The sequence below is a fragment of the Trachurus japonicus genome, chromosome 24 (assembly GCF_045865225.1).
Source record: "Trachurus japonicus isolate A0001 chromosome 24, Traja_1.0".
Classification (NCBI taxonomy): Eukaryota; Metazoa; Chordata; class Actinopteri; order Carangiformes; family Carangidae; genus Trachurus; species Trachurus japonicus.
This window is the reverse complement of record NC_140930.1, coordinates 11,199,601-11,221,209: the sequence shown is the minus strand read 5'-3', so window position 1 is coordinate 11,221,209 and position 21,609 is coordinate 11,199,601. Positions and strand designations below refer to the sequence as shown.

The 21,609-nt window shown below is 42.0% G+C and overlaps 2 protein-coding genes across 6 annotated transcripts in view; one reads left to right on the top strand and one right to left on the bottom strand.

Annotated features, from left to right (window-relative positions):
* fmn1 (formin 1) overlaps nt 1-18,062 on the bottom strand; it is a 41,488-nt gene extending 23,426 nt beyond the window's left edge. Inside the window, exons 1-4 of one of the 2 annotated variants that reach the window (XM_085771593.1) lie at nt 17,936-18,062; nt 14,661-16,508; nt 8,902-9,083; nt 1,542-1,650 (exon numbers count right to left, since the gene is read on the bottom strand). In XM_085771593.1, the coding sequence (XP_085627719.1) occupies nt 1,542-1,650; nt 8,902-9,083; nt 14,661-16,428 (2,059 nt within the window). In that variant the 5' untranslated portion in view covers nt 16,429-16,508; nt 17,936-18,062. Of the gene's footprint in view, nt 1-1,541; nt 1,651-2,468; nt 4,889-8,901; nt 9,084-14,660; nt 16,509-17,935 lie in introns of those variants that run through there. The other variant, XM_085771594.1, reaches the window with a different exon arrangement.
* Nucleotides 18,063-20,471: 2,409 nt separating this feature from the next.
* Nucleotides 20,472-21,609, top strand: part of ryr3 (ryanodine receptor 3) — a 126,170-nt gene continuing 125,032 nt past the window's right edge. For all 4 annotated transcript variants that reach the window (XM_085771591.1, XM_085771590.1, XM_085771589.1 and 1 more), the window contains exon 1: nt 20,472-20,628. In XM_085771591.1, coding sequence (XP_085627717.1) covers nt 20,581-20,628 — 48 coding nt within the window. In that variant the 5' untranslated portion in view covers nt 20,472-20,580. The remainder of the gene's footprint in view (nt 20,629-21,609) is intronic.

Genomic DNA, 21,609 nt, shown 5'->3' with positions numbered 1-21,609 from the left:
GGTGCCATCCTGAACAAACTCTCTATGCAAACATTTATCTAGGGTGGTTTTGATATTCATGTTGTGTCTCGTCCATTTTTATTGTTTTATGTATTTGTACATTTGTGATTTCTTGAACATCCTGTCCATTTTATGTGTATGAATTGAGCTATAGAAATAAAACATGAAATATATGACTGATAAATGCCAGAATATATTGAATGGTCACGTACTAATATTCACTGCCACCTTCTTGACAGTATTTATAGAGCGTGTGTTACAGGGAAGTAGGTGTGTGCACAGTTTTTAATCCCTGCTCAAACACTGACAGTCCTGCTGATGGACAGAAGGAAGTGCAGAGTATTTGATCATTTGTTTCTCTATAAAAATGTATTTAATGTACTGTAGCCTATTTATGTGAAATGTATTTAAATATCTCAGATTGACGTCATATTTTTCATCTCCTTGTAGTTTTCATACAAGTCAGAATAAGCAGTGATCCCTGTTATGAGATCTGTACGTACTACTTTGTCTCTGCTCTGTGTTAACTTTGTTTTTCGTTGAGTCTAATGCAAAACATTTTCACTAAACTCTGGTCTGAGACTCACTTTCTTGTTGTTATAAAACACATCAAGAAAAACAGAGTGTGGTTTAAAACGTCTACTCAGTCAGTCATGTTGTTCAGACAGAAACTGCCTCATGCAACAGAGTCATTTAGACGAGGAGAGCTGGAGTCTGACTTGGGGTTTCTGTCAAATGATGACTTGCAGCCTTAAACCTGTTTGATCTACCTTGAGGAAGTCGCAGCTTGAAGCAGGATGACTGGTGCTTTAGGGAGTTTTCCCTTATTCAAATTGAAGGCAGATGGTAGATGGCTGTGTGCTGTGCACATTGTGAGGCTCCTGGAAGCAAATGTCTAATTTCTTATATTGGGTTATGTGAGTAAAAACTGAATTAACTGATAACAAAATACATATGTATTTGTTTTTATTTAACTTTTACTACTTTTCTGGTGGCTATGGTTTTTATTTTGTTTTTGCATGTCATGCATTAACTTTTTTTAACCACTGGGTGGCACCAGAGATTAAAATGTTTCAGTCAAAAACAGAGTGGTTTCCACCTATAAAAGTCTAAAACCACTTTCTCAAAAAGAGGAGATGGACAGCAGCCATAAGTGTGCAGTCTAGTAAATGCTTTTACACACTGGAGGCAGAGTCTCACTCACTGTGGACACGCAGGGCGGAGCTGTGTTTACTTTAGCACTGTAGCTTGATATCACATCCACCGCATGATGACACACAGCAAACACCTCTGTCTAAAACATGAATAATATAATGAATGATACATAATGAGTCATGAAGGGACGCAGAGTCATAGAGTGAATTTACACCAGCTCCACTTTAACAACCCAGTATTGAATTACAAATACTGTGAGGGACATCGCTGAGACGTTTGAGTTTTCCTGCTGTGTTTACTTTCCTGTCCTGTCCTGTAATACAGTCTGAAGCAAATAAAGATGCGTATTGACCAAATATCAACATAATAATCAGCCAGTACAGTACCTGCTTCTGTGTACTTGAGCCCGACCTTCTCCTCCTTGAGTGGCGGCCAGACGGCTTGTAGACGACCAGGAGTTCGTTCTTCTCCTTCTCCGGGCGTGGAAGCTTCCGACTAGAGGGAAAAAGATTGACAACAGAGATTTCTGACTTAGTGAAACACAGCTTCTACATTTCAAACTATTCACAATATACCAATAATTACTTCTTCTTTCTTTTGCTTGATTTACCTAACCTTTTTCTACATACACACACACACTCGTGCATATGAGTAATTTACACTAAATAAAAAGGTTTCTTCTTTTGTTGCTTTTGTTGTCAACTGAAATATGAAATGGTCAGTATAACTCGTCCGAAAGGGGGGAGAGGGTATTTTAAAGATAAAGCCTACATTAAATTGAAATAGTAGAATAATGGATGTCTTCCACAGTGATAGGAATAACAGCATTACTAACGGTGCTACTTTTTTCAGTAACGAGTAATCAAAAAAGTTACTGTTTCCCCGTTATAACGCCGTTAACGTTACTGGCAATAAAATGCTCCATTACTTGAGTCAAGAAGTCCCGTCACAAAATAACACACCCATTAAAGTGTGCGTTATATTCACTTTTTTTTTTTATCAGTCCATCAACTAGTTGGAAAAAAGCGGAGTGTGGAGGAATACTGGGTGATATGGTTAGTTCCAGATAAATGGGAGGTTAGGGTTTTGGTTAGGGGGTGAGTCCAAGTAATTTGACATATTTGAGCATTTTATTAAAAAACGCAATAGTTACTTTTCCTGGTAATTAGTTACTTTTATAATGTAGTAATTTTGTTACTAACTCAGGGGGAAAGTTACTAGTAACTGTAACGAGCCCAACACTGGTCCTCAACATGAATCACTCATCTATAACTACATGGCCTGATGCTCCTGTTTGATAACATGTTGCGTACTTTGCCGTCTGACTCCATTTTCTCTGGCGTCTTGTTGGACGTTCTCTCAAACAGGGCTCTCAACACATCTTTTTCACCCCTTATCTTCTTCCTCACTGCTTCCAGATCCACTTTATCTGACGGGTCCTTCTTCAGAGGCTTCGGGGTGAAAAAAGCCTTGAAGGCATCAAACGCTGCCTCGGCGCTGGACACCGGTGGTTTTGCAGAATCAAATGCCCTCGAAGCTTCAACATCCTCCTCCGGGTTTTCCTTCTCAGGACTCTCAGGACTTTCATCGCTCTCATTCATCGCTCCGGTTTCATCCTGCTCTCCCTCGGCCTCGGTCTGCTTCCTTTCCTCTTTCTTCTCCCGATTCAGAAGCGAGGAGATGTGGTCCAGGAAGCCGCCCTGACCCTTCACGTCCCCCTGACCCTTCTCATCGGCCCTCTTCGCTTCTTGAGACGGAGGTTTGATCTGGGCGTCGGGCTCGGGGCCGACCACCGTCTTCCTCAGGACCTTCAGGCCGCTGAAGAGCGCCGGGAGCTGGATCTGCTTGTCGGTGGGCGACACCGGGGAGAAGGTGGCTCTGGTGAAGGTCGATCCAGGCGGAGGGTTGTTGGCCGCAGCCGCTGATGTTATGGAAATATTTGGTGAAGTACGTTTTGGACTGAGAGGAAGCTGGTAAAGTTGAGAGGAGGTTTCAGGATCTACATCTTTCAATTCTTGTGTCTTTTCCTTCTCTGCACCTTTAACCTCCTTTTCATCATCATCATCATCATCATTTTCAGAGCAGGATGGATCAGCAGTTTGCTCCGTGGGTTCCTCCAGTGTTGGTTCAGGCTCTTCTTCACCAGTGGGTCCTCCTGTCTCAGTCATTGTGATCAGTTCATGTTTGGTTTTGGCAGACTCCTCGGGATTTGTGACAATATGTTCCTGTAAATCTGTATTTTGGTTATTTTCATGGGCTATTTCTTCACCGTCCTCCTTCTTGACACTGTCACCATCTGCGTTTGTGCAGTCGGTTGAAGTGTGTTGACATTGTGGCTGCAGAGATGCGTTCAAGGCACAATTATTCAGCAACTTCTCCAAAGTGTTGCAACCATTGTCTTCATCACAGTTTTTGTCTGATATCTTATTCTGGTCTTGATTTGTTGTGACCGTGTCTCTCTGTGAGACGTCGTCGTCGTCAGTGTTTACATCCTTGTTGCTGAGCTGCTCTGTTGGGCTGAAGTTATTCCTCTCATGCTCTGTCTTGTCTGAGTCCCATCCATCTTCTCTCACCACTGAGTTAGAGGTCATCTTCTCCTCTTCACGAGGCAATATAAGATAAAATAAAGGATCTGCAGGATGCCCGAAAGCATCTTTCAAGTTCATATCCCCATTTTTCTTCAGATCAAACCTCAGCTCATCCGGCATTATGTCCACATTTTGCTCTTCTGACAGGGTCCTGAAAAATTTCAGAAAGGCTTTTTGCTCCTCCATTTTCCACGAGTCACAGTCGCTCACAGAGAAAGTGGTAAAATCATCCAGGTTAGAGGGAGCAGAAAGTTTCTCAGACGCTGTCTCCGCAACATCAGCATTGTGGTTGCTGTTTGTACGGCTTGTATCTGAGACTTAAATGGGACATTGCGTTATCTTGCATCAGAGAAATGCAGTGAGAAGAGGTGTAAGTGGTGTTTTGGCATCCGTATGGCATGCAATTTGGATAATGCAGCTTCTGCTTACGATCGGTAAATGCATGCAAGTCAAAAAAAAAAAAGGAAAAAGAAGAGAAAGTCAGATCATTATTTCTTAAAGTCCAACCTGTTTCCGCTCCAGTTTGTCGAAAAAGAAATAAATGTATCCTCTCACTGTTTCAACAGCTCCTTCATGTCTTACCAGAGAGCTAATTTTCCAAACCTAAAAGTGGAAGCTGCTGTTAGCCGGTCACTCAGAGCAGCCAATGACAGAGGAGAAATCCACAAAGTAATGGAAAAGTGGATGTTTCCAAGGCTCCATGAGTCTGCCCGGCTGCAGTGACTCAGCTCAACCTCAGTCACACTTAAAAGTCAGATCCAAGTCCAGGTCCGGGGCTTTTTCGGTTTCCAAAAAAAAAAATTCTGCCTCCTTTTCCTTCCTTCCAGCTCTGCTTTAAACCTGCTGTTACGGTTTACGGAGCAGCAGCACCTTGGACGTCGTCCTGCAGATTGTCAAAGTGTAATTGGAAGCAGATGGCGTCTTCAGCCACTGTTTGTGACAACACCCTGACAGATCCGTGAGCCATAAGGCAAAAAGGAAGCCACCCAGAACAGATGGAGGGGGCGCCACACCCAGAGCGGAAGGAGGGTAAATAGGCCTTGCCAAGGATCACTTGTTAAACGTTTTGGCCTGTACTGTAAATCCACAGCGACAGACAGAGAGAGAGGTCTCAGCTCCCCCCGTCAAGGTACTGAGCAACACCCGGCTAATCTGAACGTCTTATGGGTCTAACCCCACCTACACCACAGCTGATCAGCTCACATACAATCTAACACACACTCCTTATAGTCTGAGCATTGACTGTCAAAATAAAAGAACTCGTGTAGTACTTTTCAAAATATTTGCTTGCACTTACTTTGTATTTTTTACTGTTTCAATATAATATGTTAAGCACCTCTATGAAAAAGTTGATGGAATTTGATCTTGCCATGCTTTTCTATGTATTTGAGCTCAAACTAAACAAACACAATTTTAAGTGCACAGTTAATTATATTATATTATATTATGTAAAGGTTGGTGAGAGATTGATGCATAAAATGAGAAGATTTGATACTAAATGGTGGAAAACAGCTGCTCACCAAGAAGAAAATTGATGAATGAATTGCTTTTCAAAATAAAGGTACTACTATCTATTGTGTCATGATGTAGATAAGTCAAAAAAAAAAGGAAAAAAGAATATGGTAATAAAACCTAAAAAATAAAGTTAAACTTGTTTCAAATAAATATATAAATGTTAAGCTGATGACATCTATATGAAAACAGGAAAAAATAGGAAATATTAATTATTTGTTGGATGCAAATATTCAGCACATTTTTAATGCTGACTATGAGCAAAGAGAAGAGACAGGAGAAAGACAAAGACTTTGACTGGAGGCTCCTTCTGCTCTGTTTCAAGCCGCTGCCTGAAACTTCAAAGTGTGTTTCTGAATTTCTGACCCAGAATGAAAGGCTTTGTTCATCAAGTTTTTTTGTTTTTTTTTCACGGTTTTCTGAATAAAATAGAAGAAAAAGAAAAAGCCTCCAGCGTAAACGTCCTCCTTCATTGTTTCACATCTGTGTTATTCTTAGCTCTCTGGTTCCCACCCTTGTTTGCTTTCATCTTATCACAGCCAGCAGGTAAGTGACAGATAACACTTTTACTGTGTCTCATTACGCTGTGTAACTTTCTCTGAAAAAGTCTTGTATGGCGGAGACGAGGCTGAACACTACAGTGTGGCGTCTTAACCGGCTACGCTTAAATCTTATGAATACTAATAAAGTGCTTTTACATTCCCAAGGAGGGACACTGTGGCCTTTATGTGAGCTGTGTTTATGTAATAAGAATGAATCCAGATAATCCCATGAAATAGCATTAGACTCAGAGCACACACACACACACACACAACAGTCTTCTGAACAGGCACACTGGACTGCATCCAGCACCAGGCAGCAGAAACACAACATGTGCTGAATTTTATACATCACCAGGCTGCAATTCACTGTGACCACATTAAAAATGGCTTTTATCTCATGTGTCCAATTCAATGTCTTTCTCGAGCTCCACTTGATGTCACTGTATCTGTTTTGTATCTGTTCATCTTGTTCCACCTCAGAGGACATTCAGCCCTGTCTCATGCACATAACATGGGCTGTGCATGGGAACAGTACAACCCCATGAGATGTTAATTTGTAGTAATAAAACTGATTCTCCATCATATTAAGCTGTTAAACGTTTACAAATTATGTTGAAATTACAATTCAACTTTGAAATTGATGATGTGGCCGCAATTTTCTAAGCCTGAAATTTGCTTTTAAAAAAGTAATCTAAAATCTAAACCTTATCATGAGGTGATTAGGGATGATAATTAACCCCCTGGCTTTTTCTTTTCATTCCAAACTTTGAATTTTTTCCTGATTATACGGTATTTTATTATTGATACAAAACATCTACTTCGCTCTTTCTTATCTTTGTTCCGCTTCCTTTCCTTTTTTTTAATCGTGTTGTGTGACCTACTATGGATCACATGAAGTATGTTTGTAGTTATAACTTAATTATTATTGTTGTCACACAATTTTTTCATCATTATCCTCCTATATTACTCATTCAATACGTCAGCTTAATGTCAAACGCAACTCTCATCAAATGGTCTGATTTGTGAGCAGCTATACGTTGATGCAAACACAGTGACAGAGGAAGGGGGGGGGTATGTTATAAAGAGCATTAATAGAGGCACTCATTCATACCTATACAGATACCATCCCTCATACAATGCAACTACAGAGCTGCATTAAATCCATTGTGTTATGTAACCACAGGGAACACAGCGCTCTTTGTTGTACAGCGCCGGTGCTGTGAGGTCGCTGTTTGAACCTGCACCTACATGACCGTGAAGCGAAAGTCCCAAGAGACCCAATAAACCACTGCGATTCAAAATATATGAAAGTCAAAGTCATGATGACTCAGCATTATTGGAAAAAATATAAGAGTACCGGTAATATAAAATAGCTGTCATTCTCACTCAGGCTGAAAATCACAGGACATGTCTGTTTATACAAGTCAGCAGTGTAAAGCTCAAGCATGTAGAAGCCTCCTTTTACATTTAACAGAAGGGGAGGGGGCAATATGCTGTACCACGTGCCTCGTCTGATCAGGGTTTTTTCAGTAGGTACCAATAGGCCTGAAAAAAATTCTAGGGGAAACACTGAATGACATTATTGTCAGACAACTGAGGGAACAGCTCATAAAACCATATGGATTTCAACCTAAGGAGCTTGCAAATTACAGATTTTTTTGTCAATTCTCACATTCTGGGGGCCGGAAGACGAGACAAACACCCAAATATATGTTAAAGAGCCTTCAAAAAGTGATATTTCTATAATATGGCCCCTTTAAATTTGGTTTCCAGTGTCGATTATATACAGCAGCCCTTAAAATGAATATTGATAATGAAAGACATGTGATCAATTTAAACTTTTCCTTAACCACATGCATGTGCAAAAGAAAAGTTATAATAAAAGGAAGGATACATGAACCTGTCATCTTGTTTTTGTTAATAATTTCACCATATAAAAATTTCAGGTTCATTTTAAATGATTGTCAATGTTGTGTTGAAGATGATGGCATGTAGCCTAGAAATCTAGACGCACCCTAGCGGCAGCAAATATATTTGCTCCGTAGGTGGGTCTAGAAACGAGCCATAGGAACTTTTTGAGTCTCGAACACCGATTGTGTTCACCAATCACAGCACTCTATCTGTTTAGAGAGTCGTTGGGAGGGCTTAACGCGATGACGACATACATTTTAATTGGCTTGTCAGGCTAACGACATCCTGCTCTTTGCTCTGATTGGTCGTAGCGCTACCCTATTGCGTGCAGAGGCAGTTTGAAAGACAGCCTTCATCCGGCCCCCTGGATTGAGCCGAGGTCTACCGGTCGTTGCCAGACTAGACATTTTAATGATATAGTCTGGCTTGTCAGGCTAGATGGCATGTAGTTTTGGAAGTAATCCAAAATATCTGTAGCTAGTAATACATATATCATTTTTCAAATTCAGATTTTCACCTGTATTTTTGTGTTATATTAAAGCAGAAGTAAGCGATATTTTTGTGTTAATGTAAGTCTTAAATAGTTATATCTTCCGAAAGCAATCACTTACATAGAGTGTTTGGACCGAAACACGGGTCTGTCAGTCACTCTGCTCTGCTCTGAGCCGAGGAGAAAACTTTCCTTGTATCCTACAAGTTTTATCCAATGAGGAGAGAGAACGGCATGCAGGGCTGTGTGTGCAGCCAAGGGATGCGCCTGAATGTGGTGACGTAGGGACGAGGACCAATAGATCCATGACGAGGGCGGGGGCTGCTAACTCCGTCGGCTGACAAGACGTTATGGTGCATTCAAGGCAACCCGTAACTCGTGTTTTTCCGACCTGTGAAGTCGTACCAGTTCGATCTGGTACGAGTTCACTGGTCGGAAGTTACGAGTGGCCGTTATAGTGACTTTCACAGGTAAAACAGGTCGGAAAAACACAAGTGGGTTGCCTTCCTCCCGGTGTTTGTCAGTGACCCTGAAGCAGGTGCAGGTTCGTTATCATGCTCAGCAGGAGACGAAATGAAAAACTTTCAGAGTGATGTTAGTAAAATATTTAAAACCCACCACCACCAGTCTAGACAGCATGAGAGAGACATAGGGGAGGGAGGGGAGGGAGAGAGGAGAGGGAGGGAGTGATGATGCTACTCACCCTAAACTCCTGGGGGAGGAGGGGTGTGAGTGGAGGCGTATCAGTGATGTCATCCTCCGGAGCAGTGATGCGTAAGAAGTCGACGTGCTTCGGTCTGGACGGATGAGAGAGTGACCGACACAAGGAGAGAGTCTCCTCCACCTCCTGCTGCCAGATCTCCTCCTGTCTCCGCAGCGCCTCGTCTGTGGGGGGAGAAGGAGAAGGAGAAGGGGAAGGAGAAGGAGAAGGAGAAGGAGAAGGAGAAGGAAATAATCTTCATCCCACCTTTTTTAAGTCTACTTTCTCTCAGTTCTCAATTAGATTTAGAGGTCCGCATTTTTGGAATGCATTACCAATCCACCTTAGAAACTGCACAAGCATAAATTCATTTAAGAAACAAACAATTCACTTTCTATTGGCCCAACTGAGCAATGCATAATTCCACATACTTTTTACATCACTTTTGTTTTTCTCTCTCTCTTTTTCTAATTGTTTTGTTTTTCACATGACTGTAAACTGAATTTATGTTGAATGTTTATCTTTATAAATTTATGTTGAATGCTTATCTTAACAAATGTATGTCAAATGTTTATCTTGAATTTTCACACAATATTGATTTTCTCTTTTTTTAATTGTTTTATGTTGTTTTTTCATTCTGTAAATTAAATTTATGTTGAATGTTTATCTTTTGGAGGACCACTTGACAAGCCCTTAGGGGTTTTTTTGGTTTCTCCAGCACATTTGCTTTATCTACTGTATACTTTGTATGTCTTTTGTTGTTGTCGTTCCACTTTTTAATATGCTGTTTTATACATCTTTTATGTGCTAAATAAAAAATACAAATACAAATACAAGGAGAAGGAGAAGGAGTTTGAGCCGAGTCGTCGTCACCGTGGCGTCAAACGCTGTGAGGTGCAGGTGTTGTTCAATGTGACCGTGTCACAGCAGCAGGCGCTTCAGGGGAGCTGTTCAGAGCTTTGTCTGTAAACATGGCTTTCAACAAACTTAGAGCGTAATTAATCAACAGTGAGCTCTTTAAAAAGGCTGATTGATTCTCCAGCTCCGTAATAATAAATCTAGTGTGTTGCACTTTAGAGCCGCAGTGAGGATATAAAACAGCAACGACAGGGCTAAATCTCTCCCTTAAGCTTTATTCAATTCAGGAAGAAAAACAAAACAACCTCCACCACCTCGGTTATTGCTATTGCTTTACTTGTGTGGCTGACTGTCATAATAAAAAAGCACCTGTTGACGGCTGTGATCCGTTTTAATATGAATATAATATGATGCTTGTGGAAGATTATGACTGATGTGTTCTGTCATTTTTTGGATGGGCCGTCTTCTTTCTTTTTTTTAAATCATACTCCTCTTTAAAGGGATAGTTCAACATTTTGGCAAATTGCCCCATTGCCATAATCCCTATAGTCTTAGCAGTAGGTACGTTACCTTTAATTGTCGGTGCAAGCTATTTTTAGAGCGGTGGAGCAGAGCTGCGAGCTGCTCAGAGCTACGCTACGGAGGCTCATGGGATTTCTTGGTTTCCCTCATCAAACTCATCAAATTCACAATTCAACAACTCCAAAAACACTCTTGTGGACAAGTTGTGAGCTGCACATTCACCACACTATGAAACCAAGAAATCCCATGCGTAGCTCTGAGCAGCTCGCGGCTCTGCTCCGCCGTTCTAAAAATATCTTGCACCGACAATTAAAGGTAACAAACCTACTCCTAAAACTATAGGGATTATGGCAATGGGCCAGTTTGCCAAAAATGTTGAACTATCCCTTTAAGCTTTCAATAGTTTTCTAATAACCCAAATTCTTCAACTAAATGATTCTCAATCACCTGGGGGAAGTAATTACTCCAAGATTTTCTTTTTAATATTCCAATTAACATAACTACAATCATACATATCACATGCAAGTGTTTATTATGGGCATGCATGACCCCTGTAGTAGCAGTTAGTAGCATTTTTACAAATTTTAAAAGGCCTCTTTAGGGGGACTTTAAACATGACTGATACACTGTTCGAGAACTTTATTATCGAGTTAATACAAAACAATACTTTGAATCTCTCTGATGCTTGTTGATTTCTGGTATTGTTCTGCCAATATGTGCTGAAAGGTTGATGCTTGATGCATGATGTTGCAACGGTGACACCTGCTGCCAACTGTGCTAATTGGAAAACTAGTGGATTTAATTATCCCACAGAAAATGTTTGGAAATGTGTCTGGATGTCCAAATAATTGGGTGCATTTTGCTAAACAAACATCTCGACTCGCCAACACCAGATGGGGTGCGAAAAAGGCAGCTCAACCTTGGGAGGAGAAGAGTGTTTCTGCTTCCGTGAGCTGCTCCACAGTAAATCTGTCAGTATCGTTTCAGATAAAGGAGCCAACAGAGATGTCGGTTGTGTAACTTCCAGCGGACACATAACGGCTCTCAGCGCGCCAGATTAAAGAGCTTATGGAAATGTGTTATCTGTCCTCGGTTTGACCACGTTGAACAGAGCAATGGATTTTGAGAACAACCCTCTGAAGGCTCTGATGTCTTTCTTCTTCTCGCTCTGATCGCCGTCCTCTAATGATTTGTTGTGTGTCACAGAGCTCAGAGCGTTGATCCAGTTTGGACAGCCGGCTGAGGAAGAGTCATCGAGCCTGATTCTACTGCTGCAGATGTGTTTATGAGGAAATACAAGTTACAGTTTGTTTTTCCCTTTTATTCCCCCCTTGTGTAGCTGTATGTACAGTGTATTGAATATCATCTTCCAGCTCCTGATATACACTAGGTTATGTTAGAACTAAATTAAATATTCCAGCGCAAGACTCCACAATATGTTGTGCATTATTATATGTAATGCCTTTGATCACTAAAAAGATGCGTTTTTGAAATTTTCTTCTGTGGGTTTCATCAAATTTTGGCTGCAGAAAGAGTCTATAACGACTGATCCACTGGCAGGTTGCTTAAGGATTACAGAAAACGTTTAAAGTAAATCCAAGCTAACAGATTTTCTAAACTGCATCAGATAATCAACTTTTTTTTTTAACACTAGAACCGCCAACATTCCATGTACTCCTAGAACCGCCAAGAGGTCATTTTGACCTCCATTCATTCTAATGCAAAAATGGTAAATGGACTGCATTTATATAGCCATATACATTACATAGCCAGCCAGACACACAGTTCAAAACACTTTATAGTAATGCTTCACATTCATATACACATACATACTTTACAAAAATTAACAATAGTCGTTGCTAGGCAACCAATATAGACGACTCATTGATTTTCTATTTTTCGAACAGTGTGTGTATATAAAAATTTTCAAAATTGTTACAAATTTCTGAATTCATGTCCATTTCTCATGAGAGCAAGGGACTGTCATTGTTATGTTCAATGTTTATGAGTAATGTTCATTTGTTATCTGTTTGACACCTGTTTAACTGTTTGACAACTTTCTAATATCTGAACTCGTGTTGTGTTGTGGGATGAGTTCAAAATGACTAACTAACTAAATAACTAACTATCTAACTAACTAACTGACAAACTGAGTGACTAAATGGACATTCTTTAGCCCAGATTGCATTGATTAGAAAATCAATTTTATACATTTTTATATACACACACTATTCAAAAAATAGAAAAATAAAGAGTTGTCTATATTGGTTGCCTAGCAACGACTATTGTTATTTTTTGTAAAGTATGTGTGTGTATATGAATGTGAAGCATTACTATAAAGTGTTTTGAGCTGTGTGTCTGGCTGGCTATATAATATATATGGCTATATAAATGCAGTCCATTTACCATTTTTGCATTAGAATGAATGGAGGTCAAAAGTACCTCTTGGCGGTTCTAGGTAAAATCACAATTTTCTTCGTTCTCTTTTATACTAGAATCATGAAAACGCATAAGATGATGTAGAACACACTTTTAGGAAAAGTCATCGACTGGGAGACATAGGGTTTTTACGCAAACAGAGTTACATGCATTTTAAGAAGCGAGAGAGGTCAAAATGACCTCACGGCGGTTCTAGTGTTAACATCTACATTCATCTTGAGTTATCAGATGACAACAAAATCTCCTTAGGTACAGATACTTCCTCCAATGTTCACTTCCTTTACATGAGATACTGATATACTGATATATGAGATACTGATGAAAACTAAATCTGTCTCAAGAGCAACACTGTTTCAAAACATATCTTTGGCCGTGGGTATTTCTGAACTTTGTTTTTTTTCTATTGTATAGCTGCTGACATATAGACAGATATCAGTATTTACTGTAAGAAAGGAGTTGAGGGAGGACTTATTGGCTCAGCTCTGCAGTGCACCATACAGTAGGAGCACCTTTAAATAAGTGGCATAGCAAGTAAAGAAATCCTACATGGTCAATTCTCATGGGCCATTTCTGTTCTTAAAAAAGGAAAGTGTTCGTCTCAGATCAGTGCCACCCCAGGACTACGAGGGTATCCTCATCAGGTGCAGCTTGTACTTCATGCCTGAGCAAACACACACACACACACACACACACACACACACAGTGGTATGTCAGACCAGCAGGGAGTCATCATTTACAGACTACCACACATCCTTCACATCTGATCCAGCTGCTGCGGTGATAGAAAGTGTGTGTCTGTGTTCATCGACCCGGGGGAGGCCACAGTCTGACAGTCTGGACTCAGCGTGCACCAGCTCTCAGCCCGTCTGCTCTTCCTCCTCCTCCTCCTCCTCCTCCTCTGTTCACTTCACTAACCAACCACTAAAAAGTCAATGTCACGCTGTTATGCGCACACACACACACACACACACATACTTTCCACCCTGTTACTCTGAAAACTCTCTGCAGGCATTTTAACTCCACCGTCTTAATCCGCCATATGCTAAATGGCCATGAAGCACGTGTAGCACGCTTAACAAGGTGGAGGCACAGCAGCGTCTGTAAACCAGTGCTGCTGAGAGATTGTTGATCAGGGTCTCAGACATGCAGCAAAATCCTTTAAAATATCTCACAGGCTCCTGCATGACGGTGTCAAACACAGGGATTCTGGACACAAACAGAGCTTTTGTGACTTCATATTGGTCCGAGATACTACAATAAAAAGTTGTCTTAACTTTTTCTCTGTACATTTGAAGTTATTTATACCATTTCATTAGCAGCTGACTTTACCTGGTTTCAAAGGAGCAACATATTTTGATCAAAACATATATCAAAAGTTGTAAAAGTGGCATTGAAAGTTGCGATGCTGTTCAAACTGCTTCTAATTTACTGCATACTGTATGATCATTTTGTGAATTCTGCAGTGAATTTTTTATTTGGATTAAGTTCTTGTGCAGCTGCTTGTGCTGAGACGACATGTGATATTTAGCAATAAAACATGATTCATACAGGAAAAAGTTAATATTTTCTTAGTTTAACTATCATAAAAAGCTCAATTTTGCCTCTGGGTTTGATATGTAAATGTTGTGTTGATACTTCTGAAGTTTTGTTTTAAACACTTACATGTAAACTTATGATGAAGGGATGAGCTGTATAACTGAAATGATGCTATAGTTTTATGTTGAATGATTCCAGCAGAATAACTACCACAAAATAGGAGATGTGTGGTTAAACAGCTGCCAGTGCATATGAATGTGCATGAAATCAGACAAATCTCAATTACACTTTGCTTTCCGAGTGAATGCTTCCAATAGATCAGAGTTTCACAATAAGATAAACTTAAAGTTGAGACTGTGTGATTTGTTAACATCTGTTCAATTGATGATATAATCAGCAGTTTTTACCTGAGGAGAGCAGATAGTCGTGGCTGGCCTCTGTCTCATTGCTGCATCTGTTCTCCTGCATCTGATTCTGCTCACTCAGCCGGTTGTCCGCCCACGACAACTTCCTTTTTGGGTTCCTCTGACCCTTTTCTGTCGCACCAGTGACCGTGATGGCACTCCCACAGCCTCCAACCCCTTGAGAGAATAAACTGTTTTCTTCTGAGTTTGTCCACACGCTGTCAGACCTGGAGATGTCTTCTTCTTCTTCCTTTTCTTCTTGTTCTTCGTAGTGCTGATAGGTGAAGTTCAGAGGCAGGCGGAGAGAGCGGTGGCCGGGCCCTGGGCTGGACAGCGTGGACGTGACTGCGGGCGACAGAATCGGGGACGTGCCTTCAAAGCTGCTGGATGTTCTTGCAGAAGCATCCGGCACGGGGGAGGTTTCTCCACCAGCCGACACAGAGGGCGACGAATTGTTTGGCAGCGTTGAAGGACTGAAGATGAAGCGGTAAGGATGAGATTGTAGATTCAGAGGGCTCTGCTCACTAAAAGTCATCCTCTCCTCGTCCTCTGTGAGGGCTTCAATCTCTGCTTTACCTCCCTCCATCATCAGGGCCTGGTGGAGGCTCTGGCTCAGAGCTTCGCCCAGGAGATGAAGCTCTTCAACCAGGGAGTCGGTGCTGTATTCGGGGCTGCACGTCTGCTGCAGATGTTGGAGTTGATCCTCATCAGCACACCCATCTGGGATAGACTGAGGTTCATCAACAGCTTCACTGCCTTCATTGATCCAGTCTGAACTGGTGAGACTCACTCTTCGTATGATTCCTTCAACTTCCTCGATCTTGCCCATGACTCGTCGTGCTGCCGTCCTCGCCCCGAACTCGTCTTCAAACCACCAGCGAGGGGAACTCACCTCCCCAACTTCTGCCTTCTTTTCCTCCTGTTTCTCACTTGCTGACACGGCGATTAGAGATTTGAACGGGTCCTGACTAGACTGAGAGAACATCTCATTGTCGTACTCAGAAAGGTCTGTGTCTGAGTCAGCAGCACATTCATCTTTTACAGGAAAATCCTTTCCGTGAAAGAAAGGGCCTCCTTTGCTGTAAGATCGAGGAGCGTTTTCTGATGAAGCACCGGGCAGCTTTGCTCTGCACACCGGCTTTAAATCCTGTGTTGAAGCGTTTTTATCCTCTCTTTCTTTTCCTGTAGCTTTCTTCCTCCTGGCAGCAGGGGTGGAGGTGATTGCCCTTTCCGCCCCAAAGTCCCACTCTTCATAAGCAGGAGAGCTCGTCATCTGAAGCTTTGTCAGCGTCCTTGCTCTCAGAGGAATCCGAAGAGCCCCGGGTGTCATCTTGAAGTTGTGGTGAAGGGTGCTGGTGGAAACTAGCCCGTCCGCTCTTCGTCTTCTCTTGCGAGGGATGTGGAGTCTTGGCGATTTAGGCGAAGCATCCCGACTCTCCGAGTAGCTGTGACAGTTGTTCGACTTAAGTTTCGTGCCCTGTTGGTTTCCCATGCTCATGAAGGCCTGGCACTCCAAACACAACGGTAACAGCTCCGTCAGCCAGTGGAGCTCAGACGATTCGTCCACTGCTTTGAGGTTTTCTTTAAAGTCTGTGAGGCCAAATCTGTCCTCCTCCTCCTCCTCCTCCTCCTTGCAGTCAGAGGTCAGTTGGAAGCTGACGGGGGCTTTGAAGGGGGAAGATGGGCCCCTGCAGAGGGAGAGGGCCGGACTCATACAGCTGCTCTCTCTGATGGCGGTGTAGAGGCTTAAGGTGGTGTGAGTGCTCTCCATGATGTTATTTGATTACCAGAGATAAAGCAGGTGATGGTTCTCTTCAAGCATGAATGGATTCTTTGGAGTTTTCAAAACCTCTGAAAACCACAGAAAAAAAAAAAAAGTGTATTCATACTTGTTTAAAATCTGCAGATGTTTCTTTCCATAATAGAAAACAGACTGAAAGCAGAATGAGATGTTTCTTTTGGTTTTTCTGTTTCATTACTTTACTTCATTGTATACACCTCACCTCAGTTTTGTTCCCTTTAATGAAAAAACTAAACTAAACTAAAGACAGTGCATGCATACAAGTAAAATCCTATCCTTGAATGTAAAAGCTGATTTCTTCTGTCGTGTTCTGATGTGATAGTTAACTGCATTTTGGTTTATTCTCCTGATTGAAGAAAACATACTTTTGTTTATATTTTTTATTCGTGGAAGCAAGAGGTGGAAAAATCAATCCAAAATGTAACTACTTGTTGTAGCTTAATATTTACTGTTGCTCTGTATCAAAAAATGTGTTTGAATACAGCTTCAATTTGGGGAAATTGTGATATTTCTTTTTTTTTTTTTCCTTGCAGCCCTGAAAAAAACGTTTCTGTCAGGATGGCATGCAAACGTCTTAACCTTGTTTACCAGTTATGTAACTCAAATGCAATTTCACAGAATAATCAGTTCACTGGAGACACATGAAAAGCTCATCTGCAACTCCTCAACCTGGATCACAAACTTCAACCAGCTTCTACAGTTTATAAGTTTACTTCTCATTTCTACATGATAAACATCACTAGTGTCCACGCACAAGACTTCACAAAGTTTGTACGTCTTGAAACGATTTGTTAAAGCAGAATAAACATGCCATCACTCATGTTTTAAAATTCATATCCTACTAAGTCAGTGGAGAATCAAGCACATGTCCTCCTGGGTCAAGGAAGGAAGGACAAAAGGAAGGAAGGAAGGAAGGAAGGAAGGAAGGAAGGAAGGAAGGAAGGAAGGAAGGATGAAGGGATAGATGAACGGAAAGAAGGAAGGACAAAGGGAAAGAAGAACGGAAGGAAGGATAAAAGGATAGAAGGAAGGAAAGAAGGATGAAGGCCAGGAAAGAAAGAAGGAAGGAAGGCAGGAAGGACGGAGGGAAAAAAAGAGGAAAGGACAAAGGGAACAAGGGAGGAAAGAAGGAAGGAACAGATTGGGTCAAAAAAGAAGGGACGAAGGGAAGGAAAGAAGGGAGGGAGGCAAAAAAGACTGTGGAAAGAAAGAAGGGAAAAGGGTAGGAAAGGAAAGAAAGATGGAGGGAGAGAACAGATTTGTTCAAAGAAGGAAGAAGAAGGAAGGAAGAAGGGAAGGAAGGAAGGGGAAAAGGATTGTGGGAGAGAAGGAAGGGAAAAGGGAAGGGAAGAAAGATGGAGGGTGAGAGCAGATTCGTTCAAGGAAGGAAGGAAAGAAGGAAGGGAACAGATTGGGTCAATTTGACCCAGAAGGACAACAGGAGGGTTAAAAGAACAAAAGAAACACATGAACTTACTTGTAACTGTCGCATCTCTCCACCAGCAGCAGCTGCAGCAGCAGCAGGTCGCAGCTCTGTCGCTCTCAGCCTCGTCCAGGTGACAGGGGACAAGCGCCCGCCCGCTGAAGCGACAGACAGGAGCCTCGTCCAATCAGCGCCGTCGGGGGAAATTAGAACGATTCCCATTGGCTCATTGGATACAGGTCGCGACGGGTAATCCCATCAGATCTGTCAGGTAGCTACTGAGGGGCTCATAAACACACAGACGTCTATAGGCTCAATGAGGATTTAGATTGATCAATTTAATCTTCTCGTCATACAGAAGGTTTTGCATCATTCATGTTTACTGTAGACATGTTTACTTCATCACATATGTAAAATAGATCAACTCTCTTATCAAAGGATCCCTACAACAATATGCTTAAAATCATTGATGATTAAAGAATCCAAACCCTTAAATGTATGTGAAAGTAACAACACAATAGCATTCTTCATTGCAAGCTATAAAGTCCTGCATTCAAAAACATACCTAGGCTACTAATAAAGTTACCATATTCATAGCAAAAAAGTACCTTAATTCATAGTATGTTTCATTACTTTTGTAAAGAAACTATATAAAGTAACCATAAAGTGTGGCTAAAAACAAATATATTCCTCTCTGAAATGTAGAGAAATTGAAATATACAGTAGTGGGAAATGGAAACACTGAGTGAAGTGCCTTAGTAAATGAAGGCTACTGTACGTGATAAAGTGCATGACTGATGATCCTGATCATTCAGAGTTAAAGCCGTGGTCCCTGATCTGAGTGCTAATCAATATGCTAAACTGGGTGGTGTAAGTCACATCTGCCCTCCAGCCGTACTCTGACCATGAACTCTATTTAGGTCATGCTGTGCACCATGCTGAGCTGCACGCTGGTCAGCGAGTGCACAGAGCTGACCTGACCTACAGGCCAGCTGTCTGTGACGGATTACAGACGTTTAATGAAAACAAACAGCTGTTAATGTCATTGAAACCACAACAATGACATCTTTAGGAGAAGGAGATTATTCATTAGACTGCTACCGGATAAGGAGTGCAACATTAGGCAACATTTTTGCTCCTTTAACTTAAAAACATGCATGTAGAAATATATAGCATGGGCCTAAGGTTTTAATACTGATTATGGTTGAAAGGTATTTATTTAAATCCAAATAAAGTTGTAGCCTACATACATTTGATGTTTTACTCTGCAGTTGCACTGATAGTTCACCAACTGACCACTAGGTGTCAGTAAAGTCTTTGACAGCGAACATGATCTCCTTCCTGCTGCTGAGCCCTTTTCTCATCTGCCTCCTTATCAGTGAATGACACCACATGGACGTTAATTAGTAATTAATTAACAATCAGGCTTTGCTACCTATAGAAACTGACGTTAAAGATAGATGCTTAATGTGAATGCTGAAGGATAATATTAGAATTCATGAGCAGCTCTTTTCCAAAACACACTCAGTAGGTATAATGAATATATAATCTGTACAATGGTTGGTAATTATTATAACAGAGTATTTTACATCTATATGGATTCCTTATATAATGAGATTTGATACTGAAATTACAAAACTTAAAGAAGCAATATATTTTAGAGCTTGCTGATATAATTTTTAAATCCTCCACACAATGTCTAAATCAATTTAAAAGAGTCACTCTTAGCAACAAGTTTCGGTTTTTCTACATAATCCACAATGACAATGACTGCACACTGATACAGCTGCAGCCTGACTCTCCACTGCCTTTCACACACAAATGAATAAACAGGCGGGTAGCCAATGTAAGCATAGTAGGTGTTACTAAAAAAAAGAGCAAAAGCTGAAAAAAAATCAAAGTTGTTGAGCTGAGATCATATAGTACAGACGATTTCTGTGGACTGAGATCATCACACCTGTCTGCAATGTGTAGGGCGAAGTGTCTGGTGCATGGGTGAGGGAGGGGCTGAGAGGTGAGATGAGGAGGTGGATTTGCACTGTGGTGGGTGGGTGCAGACAATAGAGAGACAGAGCCATTCAAAAAAAAAAAAAGAAACTTTACATTCAGCCCCAGCGCTGCCTTTCAAATCCACCTCAAGAGCACCGTGCGTCACTGTCTGTCAGACTGTCAGGGAGTCCTCAAAAACTGCTGACTCAATTGACAGAGGAGGGGGAGGGGGAGGGATTGGGTGGGGGGGTTCACGGCAAACATTTTAAAAAGTAGTGGACTGATACTTTCGCTTCACCACCATCATCATCATCCTCATCCTCATCCTCAGCGGGGTGGCGAGCTCGTCCTCTGTTGCCCCGGCTCCATCCGTCCGCTGGTCCGCACTGCTGCTGCTGCTGCTGCTGCTGGCGTCTGGTCTCAGGGAGGAGGAGGAGGAGGAGGGGGAGGAAGGGAGGGGGGATGAAGGGGTAGGTAGGTGGGAGTGGAAGTGGGGGGGATAGAGAGAGAGTGACAGAGAGAGGGAGAAGCGAGGGAGGGGCGGGTGGTGGTGGTTGTGGTGGTGGGAGGGAGGAGGGGGGGCTCTCGCCGGGCTGCCCTATATGGCTGTGGATGAGCTCTATGCTAATATCGGCTTGAGAGGCACAGCATCGCGTTTCTGCCGGCAGTCAGTGGTGGCTTCCAGAGTCTGAGCAGGCTCCTTCACAGCCATGGCTGAGGGCGGAGAAGGGGAAGATGAGATCCAGTTCTTGAGAACTGTAAGTAAAGATAATTTTCCTCGGTGCAAGGCACAGGCACAGGCACAGGCACAGGCACAGGCACAGGCACAGGCACAGGGGGCTGCGGTCAGTCAGTTATCGCTTTGAGAGGCAGCAGACAGACAGACAGGTCGTCAATTAACTCCTAGAAAAAAAAAAAGAAAAAAAAATCACCGACTGATCCAACTTGGATTCATGTGAAGTTCAGGGGGTTAATCTTTTGGATTTGATCCTGCATGACTGACTGATTGATTTAAATTTTTTTTTTACTATCCTTTGGAAGTTGCGGCAGGTCGCGCGCTGCGCCCCGCGGCCACGGCGCACCTGTCGACAGGACAGGAGACTTTGATGTGACGAATCCCAATGAGTCTCTCGTTGTCTGCAGGTGCAAGGGCAAAAATGACTTAACACTATTTCATAAACACATCCCCCCCTCTCGTTTCCCACCCTTCCTTCCTCTTTGATCGCCGTGTTGTTGTTGTTTTCTCCCAGGAACGCCTTTGAGACAGAAATAATAAAAAAAATCTCACACCTCGTTTAGCTACATAACCATACTCTGCACTGTTTGATTTTCATTTCACTTTTTTTTTTATTTTTATGAATGCATTTCCTCCCGGGGGACACGACTTTCAATAAGTTGTGCCCACGCGCAAGCCTGCCAGCCCCTGCGATTACTATTTTAGTTGTTTGACGCAGATTGCTTACGGTGCCACTGGTTCATGTGGTTATGCACAGCAGTTATCCTTGTAAATGATATGACAGCTTGTATGTTAGTGTGGAGGGAATATCTCTCGCGGTTGCTTGACCGCGCACGTAATCTTCTGCTCTCCTGCCTCGTGAAGCCCTGTGGCCCAGGTGTTGCACGCGGGGAGCAATAATAAAACTCAGTAATAATGACTCAGGCGGTGAACACAGCAGGGGTGCCTTCCTGGTACCGCAGATTTATCAATAAGACTTTAATATTTACCCCCCACCTTCTCC